Source organism: Mugil cephalus, chromosome 8, assembly GCF_022458985.1.
Source record: "Mugil cephalus isolate CIBA_MC_2020 chromosome 8, CIBA_Mcephalus_1.1, whole genome shotgun sequence".
In the NCBI taxonomy this organism is placed as follows: domain Eukaryota; kingdom Metazoa; phylum Chordata; class Actinopteri; order Mugiliformes; family Mugilidae; genus Mugil; species Mugil cephalus.
The window spans coordinates 7,937,232-7,964,518 of record NC_061777.1 but is presented as its reverse complement, the minus strand read 5'-3'; the positions used below and the strand labels follow the sequence as shown (position 1 = coordinate 7,964,518).

Genomic DNA, 27,287 nt, shown 5'->3' with positions numbered 1-27,287 from the left:
ATTGTTTCTATTCATAGCAGGAAGTTCAGCCCTGAAGTCCAACTGTGCAGCGCCTTCTCAGGACCACATCAAAGACAATAGTGACAGTAGTGACAAGTTTGTTAATAAAAAAAAAGAGATAATTTAGCGGCTAATAGGTCAGATTTTGCCTCACCAGCTGGCAGAAACAAATATATCCACCATAACACATTCTCTTCACAAATCGGTAACGTCCTGCTGTTTTTATAGCTGTTATTCGTAAAAAAAAAAAAAAAGCACAATAACGCTTTTCAAGTGGAAGTGGGAGACTTTCAAGAGGCAGACTGACCTTTATTGAGTCAAACCTGGCTTTTTATCAGACGCCATCCTCTGTTTCTGCAATACGATGTCTGGAAAGTTTTTCCCGGCGTAAACACACAAGAGGACATATTCCAACTGCTTTCACCGTCTGACTTATTGCCACTAAACTCCTGTTTGAAATTGGTGAAACTTCCCTGTGTATTGACCATCATTTTGAAGACACACGCAGCCTTTTTCACTCTTCACGCTGCCAGTCAGCTCCAGGTATGGCTCATTTTGGAGGAAATCCTAGTCATGTTATCTGTCAACACACTGTACCTGCATAATAAGCTAACTCCCTGTGAATCTGCTTGTCACGACAGAAACGCTCACATGGAAACACCCACTTATTTATGTGAGAGGGTTTTTATCAAGTATTGACTGTACCTCTCCCTTTGTGCTGTCAGTCCTTGTCACCACACTCTTCCTTTTGCCTGCGCGTCTCGTTTCTCGCCATATGCAAGCACGCCGGGGCTGGCTGCGCCTCGGTCTACCTCCCTTCTGTTTAGATCCCAGTTGGCATCTCGGCTTCACCTGCAGAGTCGAATGGTGACAGCTGACATTATGGTGAGAGAGGAGAAGGGTGAGGTGATCTTGCGGGGGGTGGGGGGAGATGGAGACGGAATGACTGACTGTGAAATAGATTGGAAAGAATGAAGGGATGATGAGATGGAGCGATTGAGGGCTCATATGTGCAGACGTCCAGCGTGAAGAGAAACAATAAATATTAATGTGAGCGGCTAATGAAATGACTGCTGTTCTCCACCGTGTGAATATATGTGTGGATATATACGTGTGTGTGTGTGGACGCTGAGTTTCATTGTAGTAAAATCAACCAAGGGGCTTTGAAATTTTGCCCTGCGGCTCAATAAGACCTCCTCTGAGTTTGATGAAGGAGGGATGAACAATAAATAGATACTGAAAACAAAAGGACACAGCAGCGAAGAAAAGTAACTGTTTTTAATTCAATACCTTTTATTTTTTGAATCTATTTAACTACGAATGCAATTGGTCCCACAGAATCTTGCATGACAGATGTGCAGTAATAATCTGTAAATTATGAAACACTCAAACCTGTCTTATTTGTTTTTGTGATTTCGCCAGCTACAGCGTTATATATAACACACAAGCTATCATCGGTTCCATAAATTAGTTTCATGTATTTCTGTGACCTTTGCTGAGACTTTGCTCCGCACTGAGGTTCATTCCCGATTATCTGGTAATGTCAGGATTTACAGAATCACTCCTAAACCTCCCTAAACTGCCTGCAGACTTATGTTGGACATTTAAAATCTGGGTGATTACATCCGTACTTTCACACCAGCCAACGAGAGAATCCCGTCTAAGAGGACACGGAGCAGGTGTTGCGGCGCTTCAGGCTAATGTTCTGACAGTATGACAGTGTCTCATCTTTAGTCCCCTCTGTGGACATGTTGACTGCACCCCTGAGCATATTCTCATCCATTATCCACTTGTTTTGCCGCCTGATTTATGTATGAACAGTGAGTTCTTCTTATTTGATTGTTAGTTGTCAAACCAGCAACCTGCAGCAGGTGCTCTACTGACCCCAACTGGATTTGAGTTTGGATTTGAAGCAACACCCTCTGATCTGGTACTATAATCTGAATTATATCATATAGTATGTGTTGTGTAGTTGTTTCCAATTTCGTAGAGCGTCCTAGTTTGAGATTAGTAGGAAGAATATCATTAGTAAATGATGCATGCCGAAGATCTCTGAGTGTGCATGGGCTCTCTGCTCGTTAGGTTAATTGGTGATTGTAAATTGGCCGTAGGTGTGAGGTTGAATGGTTGTATGTCTCTCAGTGTTAGCCCTGTGATAGACTGGAGACCTCCCTGCAACCATCTGAGAACAAACGGTTATGGAAAATGAATGAATGTAAGACTGTTTAATTTTAACTGTGCTTAACACACGTGTTGATATATTTTCATCCAGTATCCAAAAGGTAGAGGCTCTGTCTACTACCATACTAGTAGCATAGTAACATGCCACTAGCATACATAAAGCTATTTTGCCAGACTTGCTAATGATTTTAACTTATGAGAGATCACACATTATTCAGTCCTATTTTCCACCAGCATGGAAGCCTGACTAACTTAAAGCTGGTCTGGTACCTCTCTGTTGGGAACTGATTACGGCCAAACAAAGATCTGCTGGACTAGTCACATCATTTATTTAGTCATCCACGTCATCAGAGCACTGTGGATTTCAATCTACAGTAAAATGGCTGCAGTTGGAGAAGGAAGATGTTTATAGTTTATATACTATTGTAAAATGTATTGCAAGAGTAATAACCTTTAACGATGAACAGTTTGCAGCAATTAAGGAATTTGTTGAGAACACACCAATTGCCTAATGTCCTCTGACTGGTTGGAGAACTGTGACTAATTGTGTGCACGCATTGATCTTTTTTCTTTCTGTTTTTTTAGCAGTTCTTCACAGTATCGGTCGAATATCGTCCTATAATGAAATCCCAAAGGAGTGTTACCAGTCTCTCGCTGTGAAGAGTCTGGCTGCACCGGGCCAGTTTTACATTTCTCCTCATGTGGCGTTAGAAAGGGGTGTATTAATCACTGCCCTCGAAATTCAGTAAATAATTACCAATCTTATTACGTTACGTATTATGTATAATTACAACCCTGCGAAAGCTCGACAAACCTGCTGTAATTGGACAGTCAGTGTTCAGAGGCAGGCAGGGTTTCAGGGAACCGTCGGTTCTGTGTTTAATTGAACGTAGGCTTGTTATGTTTGGTGGGTTCCCAGCTCTATTTAAATTCATATACAGTATCTCTGGGCTGCAGCGTGAGTACGTGGGCGTTTGTTGTTTGTGTAGCAGATGTAAATGGAAATTTGTGTGTGTGTGTTTGTGTCTTGGTGTATTTATAGTCTGTGCTCTCGCGTCTGGTTTTGAGTCTCATTTTATGCTCTCCTATAGATGTGTTGTGGATGCATCTCTGTGGTCTCAGTAAGGCTGAGGTTATTTTTTGTTCCTTACAAGGACAGAATATAAAACTAACGTAGTGCAGCTGCACAGGTAACTAATCCATTGAGGAAAAAAGCTTCAGAAACTTAACGATCTATCATAAACACACTGATGTTTTCTTTTTATGAATGCGTACAGTAGAAAGTAGTTTCTCAGAGCGAAGCCACTCTTCTTTTTTGTTAAAACTAGCTTTAGCATTAAGGTAGCTCGTTAAAGTTTTGGATACACGTCAGAAATGATGGAGGTAGATGATAAGTTAATGTATTGTAGAGTTTATGATATGTAATTAAAGAATCTTGACATCCTCAGTGCCCTTATTTATTGTGCTTTTACATTTCCTCACTAAGTTACCTCGTTGTTAGCTTGCTGTTAGCCCCGATGGCTTCTAGACATCCAACAGTTGCCTAGCAGCAGAGTGCTCTCGATCACCAAGCATTTCGTGTACACGCATCCCCATGTTGTACCCGCAAGCTCACGAGTTCTGTTTGAAGGCGACATGAAATTGTTTCTCCCGAGGTGGCACGTTTAAATGCTTATTGACTTCCGAGAAGCATCTACACAGAGCAGACGAATCTATGCTGCCTGAGTTTGAGTCACACTGAGAGTAGAAGTCAGACAACATGTAAGCTGGGACATTAAAGCGCGAGAGAGGGACGTGCTGTTTCAGCTGTGGCTAATCACTGATAACTTATTAATGGAAACTCCTATATGCCAATATAAAAAAAAAACTACACCTCAGTCCTCTTTCCTTTTCCTTTCCGTCCCTATCAGTGTTTTCACATATTTTTTTGTTTCTGTAATTCTCTCATTATTTCTTCTCTCTCAGATTAGTACATGTAGTGTATTGATCATAATGAAGAACATACATATTTTAAAAAGTTCTTTCCCTCGCTTCAAAACACAAAATCTCACAGTTCAAGTGGTGTAAACTATTTCAATGTAAGAAGGCAACAGACAACAGTAACATCTGCAATAGTTTTTTTGTACTTTCTTACCTCTTCTGGTGTCTGTAGAGGCCAGTACTTGTTATACATAGTGCTCTCAAATGAAAAATAACTAAAGAAATGTCACAACTAAATGGCTGCAGCTACATATTTAAAGCTACACTAATCAGAATTTTTAATCCCAACTTTTTATCTCTACAGAGATTTGTTCACTTTGACGCCTCAAACATTCCTGTTTGAAGCCAGAGCAGCAGTTTTTGCCAGGAAAAGTCACTTCAAAAGCCAAATGTGATCTTTGTATTCAGTCCCATTTTTTTTTAACTTAAATAAACTTGTCAAGGACAAGGCAAATTGCTTGTACTAAAATAATTTAGTTGGCCTAACTAGAAAAGTCTGGCATGTACTCAATACTAGCCAAGTTGAAATAACTTAAAAATACCCATGGAAATTGCTACATCAAATGGGCCAGCACATCATTTTTTAGAGTGAGTGGAGTGGATGGATCTGAGTTTAATTAGTAACAAAAGAGACTAAAATTAGGTAGAAAAAAAACTCGGAAAAACGAAATCCAGTGTTGAACTTCAAACTTTGGAGTTTTATTTCAGTAAAAACTGTGACGTGTCTATCTTTACACCGCGTTCCCATGTTTGTCTCTGTCCATTATCATCTGATAATTCAAAAAATGTACATTTTCATGGACGTCTCGAAGGTGATAAACTTTCATAAACTACATTTAGATTTATCCAGATTGCCTCCGCGTGGCCTAACCGCGTGTAATGAGGCCAGTGTTTACGCTTCATGTAAACCAACATCCACTGAACCAACCACAGCGTCTGATGTTTAATAATTTACGGCCGAGCATCGCGATGCGCACTGTGTCGCTTCTCTGTGTTTGCTTTGAGGTTTATCAGTGCTGGCTGCGCCCTATAGGAGGGGTGCGTGTTGTCGTACAGTTGTAGACGCTCTGCCTCGTGGGATGTGTATGTTTGTGTGTGTGTGTTTCAGAAGATGTTGTGTGGCTGCACTGAAGTGTTGCCCCAGGACGAACTAACTGAAGCGTTAAGAAGATAGTGTTTGAATGTGAGAGTGTCTGTGCGTGTGTCAGTATTCCTGCGCATCCAGCAGTCCATGAATAAACAACTAATGTAGCACTGGATTTTCTTTTGTTTACACTGCGTGCGCCTGCATCTGTTTGTCTTGCGGCCCTCTACTTTCCAATTTGTGAAGAGCCACGTCGCAAAGAATTCTCTCCGTTCTAATTTACTTCTCCAAACAAGCGAGTCACCGTTGAGCTGGTTCACTGCGTTTTTATCACATTACTCCTTTCTGTTGTGCCGCCCCGGATTTGTGATTAAATAAATAAATTGGGCAAATGGAATTGTTTTCATCATTTTTTTCCATTTGACTGTGTCATTACGTTACGAGACAGTTTTATTCCGTTTGTCTGTGCGGGTACTTATTCCTTATTTTCTACCTTAGTCTGTCAGTTTTTGCTCATTTATCCACGTGTTCATGTGGAAAATGTGCAGAAATAGCCCTGAAAATGTATTCCCCCTGCAAAGTGCTTTCCTATCTTCACCTCCTCTGTCTTTCCATCCTCCATCCCTCCCGTCCTCTGGCCGTCCTTTGCTCCTCTTCCCAGATAAGCCACGATTCATTATGCTAATTGACTTCAGTTCTTCCAGGAACACGAGCAGACCTTGTTTTCCTCACATCTGTTTCTCTTCTGCTCTTTCCCTCTCTGTGTAGTTTTTCATTTCTCATAGTCTCCCACCACCTTCAAGTGTGGGATTTGCATGGTCAGACTCCTCTGTGCCTTTGTCAATGTGTGCACTGCCTCCTCCAATCCTCCTCGTCTGTCATCCCTTCATACTCCTCTCCTCCCATCGCAGTAAACAGAGCTTCTGTTTGTTCACTGTTCACCTCTTTCATCTTCCTCCCCACATGTGTGTGCGTGTTTTGCATGTGTCCGTCAGAAGCAGATTAATACAGAGAGTTTAAGAAGAGACTTTTCTCACTAAATCAGATCACATCAGACTACATCAGTGTTGGCTGGATAAGAAACTGAAAGCACGCCAAGATATGAAGAGAAAAAAAAAATACACTGGAGCATAAAAACTTGATCTCCAGTGATGAAAGAGGATAAATGCTGAATATGAATGAGTCGGAGGGGATTGGTCTTGCATAGTAAGAGCCGTGGGGATAAACTGAAGCTAGATGCAAGAAATTAATAGAAACAGGATTCGAATTCGTCTGAGGTTGGACTGAGAGTTGATATTTACTGCACCCTGAATTCTTAGAAAGCTGATGCCAAGCTTTAAAAACTCACTGTGGATGTCTCTTTCTCTCACTCACTGTCTGTTTGGATTGTCGTGAGCTACAGTTTGCAGCCAGATTGTTGTAATCCGTGCTGATCTAAACTATTTCAAGACCATATGGTGAGTGACACAACTACATGATGGTGGTGTTGGCTTTTTAAACGTCGTGGGCGTTCATTCAAACCCAGAAATCCAAAAGCGCAACCAGTTCTTGTTGGAAAATGGCATTGTTTATAGTTTATAGAAAGTTGGTTATTTTATTTATTCAACATATGATACATGATCATCAGACTTTAAGACTTTAAAAAAAATATTTCCATAAAACAGCTGTTGGTGTGTGACAGTTCAGTCACCCATCTCCCTCTCAGTATTTTTCCATTGACCCATCTCGGCCTCTGCCAGCCACGCCCACCTCATCTGTCACCTCAGCTCACCTGTGCAAACAGTTACACCTCATCCTCTTTACTAAGGCCAGCTTATATTCTCCTCTTCCATGCTCACTTTTTTGTCAGATCGTTCTTGTTTGTGCAAGATTTTCCAGCTTGTCTTCCTGTTACGCACCCTGAATGTCTCTTGACTCACCCTAACCTCACCTAACCTTTGCTCTCTTGCTTCAATTGTGCCTGAGCGTTTTATTAATAACTCTGGCTGCCTAATTAAATAGTTGCACCCCACACTGATTCCTCTTGAACCTTTGTGTTGCAGCTGGGTTCATACACCCCACCATTTACTTCTGTGTATTGTGTGTGTTTTTTTTGTTTTGTTTTTTTTCTATTTTGCAGACGTTACGTGTAAGTTAGTCTTTAGTTGGGGGATGATTAAATGTTACGTGTTAACGTGTTGTATGTTTCAGGGGTTACTAAGTAGAAATTGTATTTACTACTTCCACTTACTTCTCGTAATATCTGTTGGAGACGCTTCACTTGATAAAGACAGGCTTCGTCCCCTCTGTGTCCTCCTTTGGTCCAATCGTCCGTCCATTCTCTAAAATATATGTTTTCCTTGTCCATTCTTGCCAAAACAGTCCGTTGAAATATGCTAACTTACAAGCCATTGTGTTTGAGATGTTTTGCCTCCTGTTAAGCCCCGCCCCTCAAAACGTCACATTGTTTACAAACGGTGAAAGGGTCTATAATGCTTAATGGAAATTTCGCCCTTCGTCAGCTGAACGTTCTCAGTAAACCTTTCCTCAATGTGTTTCATTTTTATTACTCCAAAATAATCAATTCGAAAACGGCAGAGATGGTAAAGCAGCCGGAAATACTAAAGCAGAAACATGCTGCGGCGCTTAGCTAAAGTACAGTAGCTAAAGAGTTTTATCTAAGAGTCTTTCATGGTTTTAATTCAACTGTCTTTAACTTTTATGCCCCCATTTTTAAAACTGCAGTTTTTCTGTTGCTCTGAAGTGGTAAATCTGCATGTTGTATTTATGTTACTCTTCTGTGGTGAGTTTGCTAAACGTAGACTTTCTGACAACCTTCAAATCCACTCAAAACTCATCTTTTTAAAATTGTTTATTCCATTTATCAGTTTAATCTAATTTCTCTATACTTTTTAAATCTGCTTTTATTTTTATTGCATTGTATATTTTATTCTAATGTGGTTTCATGCATTGCTGTTTTATTTTGTAAGGTGACACTGAGTGTGGTGAATTTTGCCCACAAATAAAATTGTTTGGCATTATTTGTTCTCATGACATTTACAACACTATCATAAAGCTGCCATTGGATTCATCATGAAGGGTCTTTAAATCTTTCTTTAGATTGCACCTAATAAGGCAAACTAATAATCAACTGCTCTCTAATCGTTTTAAATTAGCAAAACAGATCAAATGTCTAGACACAAAGTGAACAGAGATCACTATTCATGGTATTAATCCTTGTTCACTGTCTTATCAGCGGCTTATTGCAGCAGCTTATAAGACTTTAAAAAAAAACTCAGCAGCCATTGTACACAAAGTGTTTCTGAAACACTCCCGGACCAGAGGCTAATCATATTTTCCAGGCACACACATAATCTCCTGCTTAATTCAAAGATGGTCAGCCTGGTTTGCCTGATTTCCATATCGACCTGAACTCGCTTTCTCTTCCCTCTGCCTCCCCTTCCTCCAGGCGGATGGCAAGGTGGTGGATGGCAGCCTGCTGGGAGATGCCAACGGCGTCGAGCCAGCGCCCGGCAGAGCCAAGGAGTCTGGGAAGTGGCAGAAGCCGAGGTTCTCTCGGAAAGCTCTGATGAAGTGCTGCCTGGTCAAATGGATCATCGCCAGCACGCAGCCACAGGACAAAGGTGAGAGAGAGGGGAGAAACGCGTCTGAATGCTCAACAAGTCTCACTAACAGTGTTTGAATTGATCGCCTCGGTCGCCTGGATGCACCTCCTGGCCTTTTGAAGGTCCCCGCGGGGTCGACTGACTCATCGCACCGAGTGAATGACCTCAGGGTCAAGTGCCGAGAGATCATTTAACTGCATACGCTCATTTATCAAATGTGTCTGCATCCTCGGTTTCACCATCAATATTCTCTACACAGACCTGAAACACTCGGATACACCTTATCTCTCGGTGTGTGCGCCTCTTTTTATCTTCACAAACACATGGTGGATAAACAAAGCTACAAGATCTGAGGGAGAACTCAGCTAAAAGACAGGGATTTGCAGCATAATCTACCAATAAAATACTAACTACAGATCTAAAATACAGTCAAAGAAAACCAAACTGTTGGACATGAGCAGCACTGGAAATTTCTCCAGGAAATAAGTGTGTGAAGTCACGCTTGAAATAACCGTTGCATCCTTTATTCTTACAGAATAAACAAATTACTGTATTTGATCCACCTATATCTACTGCACATTGTGTGTTTTTTCCTCCAAAGTAGAAGCCTTCCATCATAGCTTTGCTTCTGAGAGAGGATTTCCAGTGATGAACAGGCCTTATAAGACGTAAAAAGAGTTGTTAGAGCATCCTGAATGTCTTTCCAGCCTTTGTGGAGTCAGAAGGATGTTGCTTGGACTGAGTGTCAGTCCTTGTTAGTTCATGAGTCTCAGTGCTCCACCCAGTGGTCCAGCTGTGATCTTGCACAGTTAATCTTATGCCTTCCAGGAATCAGACTTCAGAGATGTTTATGAATGAAAGCCTTTAGTCAGTCTGCTAATGTCTCTGCATCGTTGCGTGCTGCTGTTAACATGCACTTCAGTCCCCTGAGGTCAGGGTCATCATCAACTTTACTTTCTTTTGTTTTTTATTCACGTATCTTGCTACTTATGACCCAGAACCTTCTTGTGGATAGTTTCAAGACAGATGAGCAGGTTCTTCTGGAAATGCGTGCTTGAAATATCCACTATTGTTGCCTAAATAAAAGTTTTATGGTTTTAGTTTCTAACAACAATCAATAATTTACCGTTCTCCGTTCAGAAACTCCCTCATCCTTTCCTTCTCCTTTTTTTTAACAGCCTCCTCTTTTTCATCTTTCCTTCCCTTATGCTCCTCCTTCACCTCCTTTTCATCTCTGCGTCTCCTGCTCTGTATCCCTGCATCATTTAACCAGGTCTCTCCTTTCCCATTCAGCTCAGCTTTCTGATTTTATTCACTTCTCTTATTAATTTATCTCATACGTGTCTCCTCTTTAATTTCATTTACTCCTCGTCTGCCTGTTTGTCGCCCGTTTCCTTCCCTATTTCCTTTCTCATCTGTTTGTTTCCGTCTCCCTCCTGATTTCTCTCTCATTTTCCTTAACTAACCCATTTTCTTCTTCTATACTGCCTCTTGCTCTCTATCACCGCCTGCTTGCTTCCAATTTGTTTCTTCCACTAAATGCTTTTCCTTCTGTCCTTTCTTGAATCCTTACCTCATCCACTACCTCCTTATTTCCTTTTAATTCCCTTCCCTTCCTCCTTGTCTCATTATTTCCTTTCTGCCTCCTTATTTCCTCTTTTTTTCTACACGATGCTCTTTTTACCTCCTTGAATTTGTCAAAGTTGAAACAGACTCCTTGTCGTGGATCTAAAAGCAGCCTCACATGTTTAAGTAAAGGCAGCTCTGTCTCCTCGGCAGAGTTTTAATTAAACCAAATGAGGCAGTGTTTGTTTGCGACTTGTGTGAGGTCAGTTCAGCCTCATGTAGCGTGTAATGCTACTCTAGCGGGTCACTGGAATGTGAGAGCTCGATTCAGGCGTGTCAGACCCGCTATCACACAATCCCGTTGATCGCATGCACATTTTTAATCAGATTAGAGTCTCCTCTTTCTCTCTCGGCTCTGGTGGCTGCCTCACAGAGAGACTCTGGCGGCCCCATGTGGCAAAACGCAAGACAGAAGTGTTACATTTGTGACTGTAAATCCCTTTGATTTCAGAAGCTGCCTGAATAAAATGTGTTCAGGCTGAAAGTGGTTCTTTGCTTTTTGTTTTTGCAGCAGATTCGGCTGTTGTAGAGGCAGGATGTTTTGGATGCAGCATCAGTCACGCTGCAGAGATAATTTACCAACAATTCAATTTTACTTGTAAATTGCACATGGTTTATGCAGCTTATTTAGTTGTAAATACAGTTTTAACTTCCCTGATGCAGATTTCCATAATCTATAATAATAAGGTCATTTAATCCTTTTTTTCTGTACCTTGCAGCAAAATCTGTGAAAGTGCTCTTTACGTGGGTGAGCACAGAGTGTTTAAAAGAAAAGAAAAAAAAAACAGAGAGAAAATCCTAGCTGTGATGGGATGTATTTTATCTCAGCGGTGCCGCTGGAGGAGAGATTCAGCCTTAGCTGTGGGCATGCCCTCACCTCCATAATAGTCAGCAGCTAAAAATAGCCGCTCAGAGATGGTGCACGAGACAGCGATGGGGAGGGGGATTAGTTTAGGTGTGGAGAGGCTGAGGCGGCGAGCAGCGCGCCCTGTTTGATAGACTGCTAGACATGAAGTACCACAGCTATGGGTTTGTGTAGATGGATGTGCTGGAGAAGCAGCTCATACATGGACGTCGCTCTGACCACCTGTCAGTTTAGTTCATGTGTTTAATGATGATACTTATTCAGTTCATCTCTTTAAACGTTTATTTCTTTGGTGCTATTTTACGCCGTTTATTGGAAACACCTGGTGGAAAGGTTAAAGGTTAGACCGGATCATGTTGGACACTGTTTTGCTCATCATTTTTTAAATCTGTTCATATGATAATAATAATTCTGTACATATTTTGTTTACTCCATTTTCTGTTTGATTTTACTAGATAATACTTTACTTTTTTCTGTTTCCAAGAGTGTTTTTTTATGTGTTTATGCTTCTGTAAACAAGCAATTTCTCTTGTGGATCATTAAAATCTTTCTAAGTCCAAGAAAACTTCATCAGATCTCCATTCTTAGCAGTATGGAGAAGGTATGAAGAGATAAATGGAACCTGTGTGGGAACCCACCGGTCACTCCAAGCGTCCACACCCTTAATTATGAATAAATATAAGCCATAATACAATTAAAACGTGCTGTGTCAAAAAAATTAACAATCAGACCATCATGAAACCTTTTCCTGGTGGTGGTGGTCATCTTGAATTTCTTAGGTTGATGGTTTGGTGGAATTGACAATCTGTCTAAAGCCCTGAAGCCTTTGTACACCGATCAGCCACAACATTAAAACCAATGACAGATGAGGGGAATGACATTAATAATCTTGTTGCAAGGAAATGATCGGCTGAGAAATCTGGTCTTTGTCTTCACGTAGATGTTATATAGACACGTACCACCCAGCTAATTATTGTTCCAGGCACCCCCACCCAAAGACCCTGATGGCTGCAGGACAATTCGGCCTTGACTGGGCTCCCGATCTCGCCCGATCTATAGATCCCCTCCCTTCAACCCACAGGCCTCAAAGACCCCCCACCAGCGTCCAGGTGCCAGACACCACAGGACAGACCTGCATTAATTTCTCCACCTTTGTGGGAAGCAAAAGAACTAAACAGTGTTAGGCAGGTGGTTTTAATGTTGTGGCTGATGAATCTTTGACCCATACACCATCTGCTTCAGTTTTATTTATATATTTATTTAACACATTCATTAAACGTGGTGGTCGAGAGACGAACAGGAAAGACATCAGCGGCTGTAATATGAAAAGTGAAACATGAGTCGGATTAGATGCAGAGTAGAGGCGAAGAAGAGGGAGGGAGCAAAGTAGTGAGATTTGGTTTCTTATCTGAACTACAGCAGCTCGTGCCCGTGTGACTTCTGCCTGTCGGAGAAAGTGAGGTGAACTTCAGAGGGCGAGCGCGTCCCGGCGACCAGCGCAGCGGCCTGATGCCGGCTGAAACAGGAGGAGCGTTGATGGGTGTCAGTTTGGTGTCTTGTGGTTTGTCAGGGTCGGTCATGTGAAACGCCAGCGGGCCTGGGCGTCAGGACAGACACAGCATCATGCGATTCAGTTCACCTCCTCTGAGGCAGCAAGGGTAGAGGAGAGAGAAGGAGAGGAGATAGGACGTGGAGGAGGGAGTGAACGTCACCTGTAAGCAAACTGGGGTGTTATCTAAAGACGGACAGGCAGCATCAGACCGAGAGAACTTTCTACTTTTTCTCTCCATCATCTTTCTTTTTTTTTTTTTGTGAAAGTTTTTTCGACTGATTTTATCTTGCAAGACCTCAGACCCTTTGCTGCTTCTAGTTTTTGGTCCAAGTGGCCAAAGTTTTAAAGATGAATGCATGTAAGGCTCAGTGTGAAAAGGAAATCTCCAAACTGCTGCGGTGCTTCTTTGGCTTCATCACAGGGACACTGGTTCCAGGTATTATCACGTTTATTATTTCACTGCAACTTCTTTAAACAACAGGTCATATGTCTGTCACGAATGGAAACTTTATTTCTTTCGTATCTGCAGAAAATGTTTTGGTTCATTTATTGATCTCCAAAATCAGTACATGTCTTTTTATTATCTGTGCCAAAGAGTTTATTCGTAAAATACGAATCTGTTGTAGACAGTTTGTACATTTAGTTCAGTTTTAGTTTTTCTCTTATACTTTTGCTTCTCTACATTTGAGAGCGAGGTAGTGAACATTTTACACAATTACATTTATCTGACAACAAGAGTTTATTTTAGAAATAGATACTTTCTTTTTAAGGCCAAAACAGAGAAAGTTCCCATTTACTATCTCAGGTTGTTTAGATCATGTCACAGTTGTTCAGAATCAAATGTATTTTCTTTTTTATATTCGTCAGCAGAAGCCTCTGTAGAAGTTGCGTCTTCTTCTTTGCTCTTTAATTATTAATGCCGCACACGTTCACGTTTATCTTCTGAAACTTTGGGAGATTCCTGACCCACAGGTTAAGAAACCACTGACCTAAACTGATTATAAAGATTCTGACTTGTATATGACTTAATATTTAAATATTTAAAATTAACTAAACATATAATATTAGATTACTTATAAGTCATAGGAGCCAAATTCTTTTACTTTTAATACTTATTAATTACATATATTGCGTCTTTGTACATTTTTAGTCTTGTGTCCTGTGCACTTTGACTACAGGTCTTGTACTTGTACTACATGTAAAGTAGCATGTTACTTCACTAAGATCTTCATAACTCTTCCATCTGTATATTAAGTGACTTTAGCGAAATAATTAATTCTGACATTTTAAACCTTTAGGTCTCAAATAGGTTCTAATTTTATCTCGTTATATCTCGCCATATTCTTATTAAGACTTTATTTAACTTTTTACGTCCTCGTTATTGGTGCTGATGATATGTGACACATTTTACCAAATTTCTATTATTATTACAATTCTGTCCTTCTTGAGTTAGCCTGCCTGTCCTTCAGTCCATCATTGATTAGATGAAAGTCTATCCTCTGTCCTCTTCCTGTGTCCTTTCAACCAACAAACACTTCATTGAGTCACCACCAGCTGAATCAGCGTTTCTCGTCTCTTCCCATCATGCCTCCCGTCACTTAAACCCTTTCTGAAATGTTTGTGTTAAATTTGCACACAAGTGTAAGGACACGCCTCAGGGTGCAGCGTTAACACGTCCTCGGGGGCTCGATGATGAACGCTCTCTGCGTATGAGAACCACTTTCCTTCAGCCCTCCTGCTGGTTTTAGCCTCGTCGCATTGTGTGTTGTCTTGCCAGTTCCCCAGTTTGAATCTCCATAATTGAGTCCTGCTCCAGGTAGCTTCAGGTGTCCAATCCATTAACTAAACCTAATTCTGCTTCAGTAAGAAGGGAAGGCGATAAAGATACTTAAGTGATGGATAAAGGGAAATGAGAGGAGTAAAAATACAACCGGGGCAGGGGAGGAAAAATCTGCTCTGATGAAGAAGTACCTATTTTAATTACACAGCTTAGGCCGGCTTTGAACCTGCCCCTGCCGAGGTGGTTTTATGAAAAGAGATTATCTCATGTGGAAGTGAGACTGGGTTTACTTTTAATTGGAAAGCATCAAGCAGAAGAAGGGGCGAGGCAGAGATAGCAGATGTGGAAAAAAAGCCTCAAATAACTTTTCTCTTGTGGCCATTGTTATATTTCCGCAGCACTTGTACGAAGCTGAAGAGGCTGCGCCGTTGGTTAAATTGTCTGGGGTGTTGTAAACAGAGTTTTTGTCAACACTTGATGCAATTTATAGAAAACTTTTCACCTTTAGTCCCTGGAGCTGGCTGTTAGAGAAGCAGCAGGATGCATAATTAGCTCACCTCTGACCGGAGAAGCAGCAGCGTTTCAAACCACTGTACTGTTTGTCTTTTGTGTACACATTCAGATTAAAAAAAAAAAAAAAACACCATGCAGTTTTCCACTTGTGTGCATATTTTCATGGTGTGAACGTCCAGAGAATCGGATGCAGACTTGAATTTCTCTGTGGCTTGTTTCTCCGTGTATTGGTTGTTCCCAATCAATCACCGAGAGAAACCCGGTGACAAACCTCAGAGCGTGTACCTATTGGTTTGCAGCTGAGTAAGCTTTTACACGAGCTTTGAATAGCCAGAAAAATTTGATCCATTCTCTCATGTTTCACTTCCTTCTCTGTCCTCTCTGATTGTGTTAGTGAATGGACACGAGCAGCTCTTATGCTCGGCTGTGTGTAGGATGGTGTCTCACGCCCTCTGGTGGACAGTCTTGAAAAAGTCCAAGATTTAAGGAGGCGTCTACAGATGTGTTGTCTGACCAAAATAATAATAAAATTACAATAAAATACATTTGTAAATAACTAGGCACTAGTATTTACCTCATCGTGAAAAGAGTCGTAAGTAAAAATCAAAGACATCACATGACCCATATGATGTTTAGCACTCGGGCTGATTTCAATAACTGAAACATAGATGTCTTCTTGTTGCAGCTCCTCCTGTTTAGAGTAAAAATCAATTAATGCAGCTTTTTCATGAGTAAAATAGAAAGTGTTAGACATTATTATCTTAATCTTAAAGATGTAAAATTAATGGGCACTGACCTCTGACGGTAAAAAAGAAAATAAACACGAAATAGTTGTTTGGCTTTGAGGAATATGGCAATCATCGATATTTTATTGATTTTCTTTTTTGGGTAATTAATTATGTATGAAAATGTTCTGTCATTTGTTCTTTTGCTGATTTAATGGGGAAATGCACACCTCCAGGGTCCAGTAAGTGCTTCTTAATAGGGATTGAGATAATTGCAAATCTGGGAAATTAGGATAAATCATTTTTCCATTTAACATCAACTCCAGCTATTTGCTAACATGTGAGCTGAATATATAACATTTAGAGCCAAGCTAACTGAAGTGGTGAGACTTTTATCAGATCCTTTCATGGTCACAGGGCTTAAAATGTTGCTGAAGTTCATGCATCTTCCTCTCCTCCATGTTCCTTGATCATTGTTACCATCTGTTTTGTTTTTTAAGCTAAGCTCCTGTCTGTAGCTTTACATTTCCTGAGCAGACAACAGAAAGCGATTTATTTATTTTTTAATGCCTCAGTGTTTTTACCCAACCTTAGTAATGAACTCAGTTAACTAAGAAAACAACATAAGTCCTCTTTGTTTATGATGCTGTGATGCTCTGAAACGTTTCATGTGAACTGTGTGAATCCATACAAATAACCTGAACTTGATGCACATTGACTGTGACATGTGTCATATTTTCTAGATGGAAATGAAGCAGATTTCAAAAATTCCCTTTGCCCTTTCAGTCTAATACCATCTGAAAGCACTGCAGCCTTTATTGTAGTCTGGAGGTGTTTTGTTGTCGCTGCTTTTGTCATACTTTGTACTACGTGACATTTTCCTCTGCTGTTGGTTGTTTGATGCAGCTTTTTGTAGCATCACCAGCTGTGTATTCTGTTGTTTTCTAACAAAACACAATCAAATCCATATTTGGTCCTGAACAGGTCCCTGTGAACAAATCCGTATGAGGATCAAAGTATGTGTCCTTTCTGAGTAGTGACTACGGTACCAGTCAAAGTCACATTTCCTTCTACTGGATAAGTTTGATCTTTCTTAGTTGTGGGGGATCCGTAAAAAAAACGAGGAAGTACAAGTTGTAGTTTGAAGCCTTCCCACACAACACAGAGGGAAGTATACAATGTAGATGTTACTTTATATCTAATAAGAGCACAGCACAGTGTGGTTAGCACTGATGCCTCAGATTGTGTGGCTTTTTCCATGTTGGTGATTCTAAATTGTCCGTAGATGTGAGTGTGAATGGCTGTCTGTCTCTTTGCCAACCTGTCCAGGGTGTCCCCCCACAGCTGAGTTTCCTCAGTTTGTGTTTCCTCAGCAATTACATAAACAGTAATATGCCGTAGTTCATCCATTTGAGATAATAGAGAGATGCTCAGGTTTCCAGGAACACGAGTTGCGTGTTTGGACTCAGTCACGTTTCAATGAGCCGAAACGATCAGAAGAGAGGAAGGGAGTGAGACGCAGAAAGAAAGAAAGAAACGTGGAGGTGTGCGATGTGTCTGATGTGAAAGGTCAGAGGCTCAGCGGTGCCGTTTGATCCCTTCCTCTTTCTTATCTCTCTCGCTGTGACATGGTGTCACAAACTCAAACAGATTTTCAAATGAGGCCTCACACCGACGCTCACAAAGCTCTCTCACCTGTCGTCTTTTTCCACAGTGCCAGGCAGCAGCCTTTGTCGGTAGATCCAAACTTTCAGGCTCTGCTCATTTGACTTCTTTTCAGGCTGAGATTTTTAGTACCCGGAGTCAAACTCAGAGGCTCGGGGCCATTTACAGCATTCTGTTAGCATTGATCTCCATGACTGAGTGTTCACATTTAAGCCTTTAAAGTTTGGCTCTTGTCTCGTTAGACCTCCTTAGCTCTCCTTCAGTATCCAAAGTATCTCAGTCGGCTTTGTTGTTGTGGTGGTTCAGCCGTATTATGGGAGCAGTAATGGCCGCTCTTTCTGTGGAGGCCAGGAGGCGCCTCTCTCGGCCCAGCTGCCTCTCGCACTGTGGCCACAGTGCAGCCAGGTACCATCGCTCAGGTAGGCACTCACGTTTTCCACGCATTCATCTCTCCATTTATTAATTCCTCTACTCTTTCTGTCTCTAATTGAAACACTCATGGGTCGCTGTGATCCATAACTATCTTGTTTTTTAGTTGATTATCAATGCATTTCACTGCTTCACAACATATTCATAAAACTTAATATTTTTACATAATTTATCCACTTTATGTGTCTAATGTTAATTTTAGATTCGAAAAAAAAAAATTCACATTTCCAGCAGCTCGACAAGAACGGGAAACACAGGGGCATGAAGGTTTAGAAAAAAAACAGTATTGAATTGTATAAAATATAAAAATACAAAACAAAATGAAATATGTGTGTATGTAGCAAAGTGTTTTTGCAATGTAATTTTGCAATAATTGAAAACACTTGTTGAACTATGTTGAAAAGTTTCCTCTATAATTGAAATCTGATGAGATCTGAGATCTGCATGCTGCTCGTTAAACCTTAAACACCTCATTGATAATTCTCAAGGAAAACTTTACTTTTACTTTTTTAATCTTTTACTTCCACTAAAATTTAGATTATTTTGCAGCCATAAATATTTATTTATTCTTATAATTTTTTTGATCAAGCAGCAAAAGTATATAAACTAATAGGGGTGGGAAAATATATCGATATCACAATATATCGTGATACTTTTTCTTTCTTTTGAACGTCTTATATCAATTTTTAAAGAAAAAGCCATGTCCGGACTGGATTAATGTTGGTTTCTTTGACTGAATTAGTCCAATTAATTGTCACTGTCATCTGATGTACATGTATACAACTTGTATTTTAAGCTTCACAATATAACATAATCGCGATATTATGATATCGCGATTATGTATCGTATCATGACTCAAGTATTGTGATACGTATTGTATTGTCCTTGCCAATACCGACCCGCTATAAACTAAGTACTGTGCTACTTATGTATCAAGGACAAGACAGTGTTTAGATCAGCTAATTAGTTTGAATGATTAGGTGCTGGTCAAGTCTCTCATGTGTGAATATATTAAATGTAATTTGTCAAACTGTGACTTTGTCAGATGCCCCAGAAGTCAAGAAGCTTAGGCGTGTTTTCAGTGCGTCTTCCTCTCCGTGAAGATATTAGCTGATGTGTCCGACTAAGAGGAAACGAGGCGCTCTCTCTCCCTATTTACTGACTGTTGTGTCAGCAAGAGGATCCGAACCTTCCTTTTAAAAACCTGTTAGCCTCCTAATGGCCTGGACGGAGGAAAGACCACACATTTTCAGCCTCATCAATACACTGCAGAACAAACTTAAATGCTCAAAATAAACTCAAACAAACACACAGATCGCTACATGCATGCTGGGTTTCTTTTCTTGTTCAACTGGCCCAGAAATCATCACTGTGACAATTCAAATAAATAAATAAATAAAATAATATATTTAAATGTCTTCACCATTAACTTCCATTATCTTTTTTTTTTTTTTTACTTCAACGCTAACTGCAGCAGCAACCGACTAATATCCACCACCTGCCAATTTAAAACACATTCATAATTTTAAGTCAAAGTCAGTTTTATTGTCAATTTCTGCACATGTAAAAATCGAAAAAACGTTTCTTCTATCCCATTTTCTAACACTGTAGTAAACAACAACTAAAGTGCACAGTTAAAAATGCAGTGCAATGAAATAAAATAAAGAGTTCACAGTGTAGTATATGTAGACATAACAGTAGCAAGTTTTTCCTGTGTGAGGTAGGATTGTAAACATCCAAAATACAGTCAAAATAGTAAAAATAGTAATAGCAGCAGATAGTTTCTTTTGATTTATGATATAAAGATGTGCATGTAAATGAAATGAATGTACATTAAATGTATGCATGTAAATTAAAATACAACTAAGTCCTTGTTAAAGTCCTGGCTGCAAAATCTACCAGCCAGTCATAACTTACATATAAGAGTTCATGTTAAATATGTTTAAACTAGTTTTGTATAGTAACAGGTCGGCTGCCATTGCTTTTCTTGTACACGCACAACAGTGTAACATGTATTTTGATGATCGTTTGTTGATGCCCATCAAGGGAGCGGTGTTGGATGTTCTTTTGCACTTGTTTATGTCTTTCTGTAGTTACCTCTTATAAATAAACAAATGGGGAGTGGGGACTGGAGAGGAGGCTCCACTACCACCAGCACCATCTCACCACAAAGATATTGATCTATCTCACTCCGGACTCTCATCTATAAGCTCCATCTCTAACCGAGTCGATGCATTAACACACACTCGATACATTAGCATGTGCAGACTAATCAGTTATTCTCTTTTGACCAGCTGAACTCAACCCTGTTCATGCACACTCCTGCTCAGACTTATTTTCGTAATATTTTCCCTTGTTATCAGACTAAGACAACATAGAAAAGTACATATAAAAGTTAGGGCTCACAGAGAAACAGATTAAAACTTTGAGAACAAGTACAATATGTGGAGGTGGGTTGTCCCTGTCGATTCAATCTCAAGTATATCTGTGAGCCCTCTATACCTGACTTCACTTTTCACCAGCAAACTAGTTAAAGAAGATGTAGATACGGGTGGTGCCAGTTTGTGCCTCGATGGATTCTAGTCTCTGAGTAAGTTTGACTTTTTGGACAGTCAAACAAATGATCCCAAAAAGATGCAAAACCACCATGAAGATGAAACGCCAAAGCAAAAACAAAAAACAACAAGACTGCCTGAATTTAAGATGCAAAATGACGGAGAAGAGGTACAAAACAACCACAACAACACGCAAAATGACTATGAAAAGATACAATAGACCCAGGAAAACCACGAAAACAACCAAAACAGCAAAAACCTCCAAAACTACTACAGAGATGGACAACAACAGCATAACAAATACAGAAAGATGTGCAATGACTAAAAAGGATTGCAAAAGGAAAGCAAAGCATGACCGCATGATTACAGAGATGCTAAATGGGTTCAAAAAAAAGGAAAAACAGAACAAAAGCAGGGGAAGTAGTGCAGAGAGTCACACAAAGGCAATTAGCTGAAACAAAAATATTCAAAACAACCACGAAAAGATAAAAAATGTCTCAAAAGAGTCTCTTTCAGAGGCAGCCATTTACATTATTTCATATTATAATGTTTAATATATGTTTCATCGTTTATTATTATGGATCTCTTCTACACCTGCTGCCTGGATGTGAGAGTAGAGGAACTGAAGAGGTGGATGTGGCGAAGGCAGAAAGGATAATTTAAAGAGCATAGAAGGAGTCCAAAGAGGAAGGGTTGAAGGTCTGTGGTTGACCATAGTTATGGAGTGACAGAGGAGATGGAGTGAGGTGGAGGAGGAGGAGGAGGAGGAGGAGGAGGAGGAGGCAGCAAGCTCCTGGGTGCAAAAGCAAACCAGATGGAGCAAAAGAAGGAGTAAAGCGGAGCACACAGGACAGGGAGGGTGGAGGGTTTAAGGTGGAAAGGACACTTCAGTGTTAAAACCTCAGAGTCGAGCGAGGAAGAAGTTGCCTCGAGAAGCTGCAACAGATAATTTCAGGGAGCAGCCGGGAGAGAGCGAGGGGAGTGGTGGAAAAGTACATGCGGAGGAGGAGGAGGAGGAAGGAGGAAGGAGGAGGTAGTTGCTGGGGGAGGAGGTTTCATTCCCCACTGCTCCTCTCAGTTTCTCGGGATCTCCCCCTGAACGCTGCTGCTGCTGCTGCTGCTGCTGCTCTAAGTGCCTTCTCTCCAGGGCCACACGCTTCCATATCTGGACCTGGATTTTTACAGACACCGAAGACGGGACGGCAACGGCAAGACTCAACCCAACTATCAACTATCAAGTTAAATCTGGAAGCTGTCCGGTGGGCGTCAGGATTACTGATTACTGTGAGAGAAATTTGCGACAAAAAGTGGCTGATTGGATGCTTTAAAACAAAGCTAGTTTGATTACTTGGAAAGCATTGTTGTAGTTTCATTTAGCCCAAAATTCAGTTTTTGTTTTTTTTTTGTTTTGCAAGACTGAGATGTCGCCTAGACTAGAAAGTCATATTGTGCTCAGCCTGCAGGTGAAGTATCTACAGAGTGTTTTTGTTGCAGAGCTGAGGTTTTAGAAATCGCTCATACGGTTCAAGAACATAATGGGGTAATTTATTTATCACTGCTAATTTGGTTTTGCCGTTTTATGGCATGGAAGATGAGAACACTTGGGTATTTCATGTTCTGTTCTTGGATGTTCTGTTCGATAAGTCAGCCATGTTCACTCAGACTTTCTCCCAGCTAATGGGAGCAAAATCATGAAAATGGACACCGAGGCCGTACCACAGTCTCTCCTTTTCCTGAACGACATTTTTTATCCAAAGCCAATATGTGATTTATTAGCGTAAACTATGACGAGAGGACCGTAAGAAGCAGTTCGCAGCAGAAACTTGTTCCTTTGCCAGTCTGTGCTCCCGAGAGCACGTGCTGGAGGAAAGTCTGGAAAGTGACTCTAAACGTTTCTCTAATGCACTGTGATTAATGTCTCATGACACGGTCCCTGTTTTCCCTTATGGGTCTGGAGACGAAGGGTTTCCATATATGTCAGCTTCCACATATTTTCCACTTCACCATCAGTGTTGACATTAGAGCAGCCTTCGTCCAGCTCGCTGGCCTGGATCGCATGCTGCATCCTGGGCCTGGAGACAAACTCATGCACTCACCCTCCGACCAACACTGATTCCTGCCTCTGGGCCAACATCTGTTGAAAACAACTCTCATTGTTGACTCGTACGCCCGGGAGTGACTCGGCCAAGCCCTGAGGCTTCCTCCTCTCAGTTCAGCCCTGGGGACCTGGCCGTTGTGTGCAGGCTTGGCTCGTAGTGGGCTCCACCTGTCCTGAAGCCATGGGGATCCAGGGCATGGAGCTGTTCGCCATCGGCGTGGTCATCATCCTTTTCATGGCGGTTCTCAAGCAGTTTGGCATCCTGGAGCCGATGTCGTCGTTTGAAGGTAAGGGCCTATCTGGGGCCCCTCTACTAGTATCTTGGATCAGTGCTACTTCAATCCACCTTTAAGCACAATGCAAACATTAATAAACAGCTGATGACAAATACTATGATGTTTTCAAGTTTAATGTGCAGCATTTGGCAACAATGAAGTCGTATATTATTTATATTGTTTTTGTATATCTTGACTCCAGCCTCCACAGGGTGAATAATATATTGTTGACACAAGGACATAAACTCTAAAAATCTGCTGACATTATAATAAATATCTGGATAAATGTTTGAGCACCGCAGATAAATCCTAAAAAAATAATTATTAACCGACAAGTTTGGTTTACTGTGTTGCAGTCTTTATAGAAACACTCTACGACAAAATCATAACATAAAGTTGTCGTGTGTCCTAATTTGGTGATGAAATGAAAGATGGAGTGTTTCTCCACGAGGGTTAAATAAAATAAACTGTTTAAATTGTCCAAAATAAGCAAATCAAAAGAACATGATGAAAACGTGACAATTTGGAATTTATTTTTCTCGTGAAGGCAACTTGTGTTTGGATAAACTCTTTATCAGCGTCCTAGTAAACACAGCCAGGCATCCAATACTTTTGATTTCTCGTTTCCTAACAGGGGAGAAGAAATTCCAGCATCACAGGAAGAAAAAATAAAACTAACAAGTCCCTTCTTTACATTTTTGGCTGGTGGATAATAATGATAATATTAATACTTGGGTAAAGTGTTTCCATAAGACGAGACAAGTCGTGTCTTTACTGATCGTCCGTAGAGGAAATTCAAAGTTGACACAGGATAAACGGAGGAAAATCAACAAGGGAAAAACTACCACAGTCCCATAAATGAATTAAATGCAGTGCATTTTAAATTTGTGCAAAAAATAAGACAGGACAGTAAAAATATCTATGTGTTTATGTATATTGTAGATGTTTGCTAACTGACCCCACACTGTTTACCATTGTTCTGCATCCTCTCCCACACTTGAATTGTTTTTACTACAGAACTTTGAACTTTGCCTCCTCATACGTCTGTAAATTCACACGTTTCTGGGTCAGTAACACTAACCTGTACATTTTAAATTGAATTTGTCCAAAATTAATTGACCTTTGTGTCCCATATAATTCATTAAACAGGCCAAGATTATGCATCACAGTAACATATAAAAGTAAAGAGCTACCTGTAAAAACATCAGTTTGGAACAATCTGCAAATCTGTTTAACGCCATCATCAGTGCCAAAAGCTTTATCACTGGTCTTACTGTGCCCTCTTAAGGAGGTTATACCCTGGACGGTTCACTGCACATTTGTGACAGTAAAAGACACATCAGACGCTGCTTTCCCACTGATGCAAGCCCCTTTGATTAGAGTTTTAGGCCGAAGGCCAGCGACTCAGAGTGCCCTGCCGTCAGCGTGCCAACACAATTACGGACGGAAGGCTCCAGTCGGCACATTAGGGCTTCTCATGCGGCTTGGCATCATAAGCAATAAATTCAACAAAAACACCAGTAATGTCCTTTTCATAATTTATCACCCCCCCCCCCCCCCCCCCCCCCCCCCCTCTTCACACACACCTCTTCCTCCTCCTCCCACTGTGGCGAGTCCTACACCCCCGGTTTAGCATTACTTCGCATTAATTATACATGCAGTATTGAACAGGTTTCTCTGAGACCGCCTAAATATGGAGCCTTGAGTACTCCTCCAGGACCCTGAAGGACACTGGCCATCCCTCAGTAGCCACCAAAAACCTCTTCATATGTCTTCGTCATTTCATTACCCCCCCCCCCCATGCAACTAACCTTCCACCTCATCTTACCTGCTCCATCGTCTTTACCTTCATCATGTTTGTCTGTTTTCCAGCTGATATTTTACACCTTCGCCCAGACGGTAGAACGTCTGTCCACCCATGTTGGAAAGAAAATATGTAACATATGCTGAACGTCGTTAGACCATTATATTTTCCAGAATCCACAGGTGCAGACGTTGGCTGCTCTTTGTTGGCTGGCCTTGATAGAAATAGCTTCCAAATAGCTGCCCTGCTATAAATATTGATTTATCGAGACTCTCACTGTGGCTCTGATTCACTCCTGTGGTTTTCTTTTATGCTCTTTATTGTCCGGTAAAGATGCCTCTGTAAAACTTACGATTGCTCCTTCTCTTTCGGTGCAAATGCACTGACGTATGGATTTTGAGGTTATTGTTCAATACGTCGTTTCGTGTATTTTTAACGTCGTCAGTGTCCTTGTTGCTATTTCTGGTCATTTTTCTTCGGGGCTGTAACAGTTCAACAGTTCACATTTCACGATTAGGCCTGTGACTGAGGATCGACTCTGCTGCCAGACGTCGTCTTTATTTATCCATGAAACATTCGGTCTGAAAACCTGGACAGAAAAAAATATGTCTCAAACTGCTTTTGTGGGGGTTGGGTCACAATGAAAACTGCAAGATCTTCATCAACAATTTCAGCTCTGACTACTGTTGCGGTATATTCACATGTTTCACTGCCTACTCTGCTTTTCTAACTCTAAGTTATGTTGTCTTCTGTGTTTGGTGATAGGATGTTGTTGCTGGGGACCTTTAGGACACAGACGGTTGATTAGTTTGGGATCTAGGGAATTTGGAGGCCAGGTCAACACAGTGTTTGTGTCTGTGTCAGGCTGCATCCTGCTGGGGATGGCTGCTTCCATCGAGGAGGGTCATTGCTATGGGGTGGGGGTGTCTGCTCTGGTCTAGGTGCGAGGTACATGTCTAAGTAACATCCACATGAATGAACGCCAGGTGTAAAAGTTTCCCAGCAGAACACTGAGTTGTCACAAATGATCAGTTTTATTCTCCTCTCCTGTCAGTGGTTTTAATGTTGTGGCTGATCAGTGTAAGTGTTTTTTTTATGACTTTTCTAAAATAATGGCTTAACACTGTTTCATGTTATTTTTTAAACTGGTGAAACTGGGGGACTAGCCTCATGGAGACGTAAAGCAACACCTGCATTTCAATTGAGATTGCCCCAAACAAACAAAAATTCAGAATAACAAAAAAGTGCATATTCTCCCACTTTGTTTTTTCGTGCTTACTTTAGCTTCTCTGTTCAAACACTAGAAGGCTGTTTTCACATTCAGCTGAAGAGAGAAAGTTTACTATAAAAAAAGTTTACTATAAAAAATCAAAAACAGTGCAGAGATTTCATAGTGACATAACCGACATCCAATAAGTAAAACTTAACTTATGTATATATATATATTCTCAATAAGGGTGAGGACTAGATTCAGACAAATAACTGTTTGACTGTTTTTCTGTCCTAAGACGCATCAGGATTGATATTGTTGGTGTTTAGCCAGATATTCCACATTTAGCATCAGCGGTGCATTAGAGGTCCTTTATCAATCAGCAGACCAAGAAGGTGTGGAAGTGTATTTGTTGAATTATTTATATCATCAGCACTCAGGCTCATCTCAAAGAGTTTTCCCTGCAGAAAAACGCACTCATCAGCACTCCCTGTGTTAGTTTATCTACATGTGTGTTGCTCGTCCAGTTAAGTGATGTGACCTAAAAACAAAGCTGCCAGCCTTTGATTATTGTTTCAGAGTCTCTGGTGTCGGTTTTAGAGTCGGCTCAGGCCGGGCCCTATTTTAGGACGACACCGAGGCTGGACGGCCCGGCCTTTAGGGAATTATGAGGCCTATTTTGAGGCTGTCTGATACCAATATCTGGTATTTGTTTCTCCAAGTGCAGTGCAGGAAGTGGTAACATCTAACAGAGATGAGGAGGAGTGGAGTACTTTTGTTGTTCTTTTGTTTTTATAGATTATTTATGAACTTTCTAAACTTGCAAAACAGCTCACGTCCTACTGTTCATTTTCATTCAGCAACACAAGACAAAGCACACACACCGTTAGCCTAATAGCATGATTATCTAAGTCAGTTTTTGACTTCCTGTTATAATATCAATAAAAACACTAATGTGCTTGATTATAATTGACTTTTTTCGTGTTTTCCAGTTAATGATAAAACAGAAAAATAAGAAAAAAGCAAAAAATAAGCCTTGTTTAAGCTTTGGGTCTAAGCTAAATGAAAATGTATTTGTGTTTTATGAGCTAAAGTTCTGGTTTCGAAATTAACTTCTAATCTCCGCCCTGTTCTCTCAGCTGTACGGTGTAGGGACGCCGGCTCTAGGAGACGTCTCTGTCATGTCTCTTTATTTACATGTGGGGGTCTGATGTTGTCTTACAGTCATCTTAATCTTTCTCTGACCTCAGCATAGGAACTTATGCCCCCCCCCCCTGTTTTCCTGCTCCCAACACTCCCACTCCTTCCTGTTTTCCTGCAGTATTGTCCACCTAAACACA

The 27,287-nt window shown here is 40.8% G+C and overlaps 1 protein-coding gene across 4 annotated transcripts in view; it reads left to right on the top strand.

The window, feature by feature from the left end:
• kcnip3b (Kv channel interacting protein 3b, calsenilin) overlaps window positions 1-27,287 on the top strand; it is a 42,818-nt gene that overhangs the window by 6,056 nt on the left and 9,475 nt on the right. The window contains exons 2-3 of one of the 4 annotated variants that reach the window (XM_047592584.1): window positions 8,694-8,868; window positions 11,392-11,394. In XM_047592584.1, the coding sequence (XP_047448540.1) occupies window positions 8,694-8,868; window positions 11,392-11,394 (178 nt within the window). Of the gene's footprint in view, window positions 1-8,693; window positions 8,869-11,391; window positions 11,395-17,665; window positions 17,996-21,638; window positions 22,946-27,287 lie in introns of those variants that run through there. The other 3 variants (XM_047592585.1, XM_047592590.1, XM_047592589.1) reach the window with 3 other exon arrangements.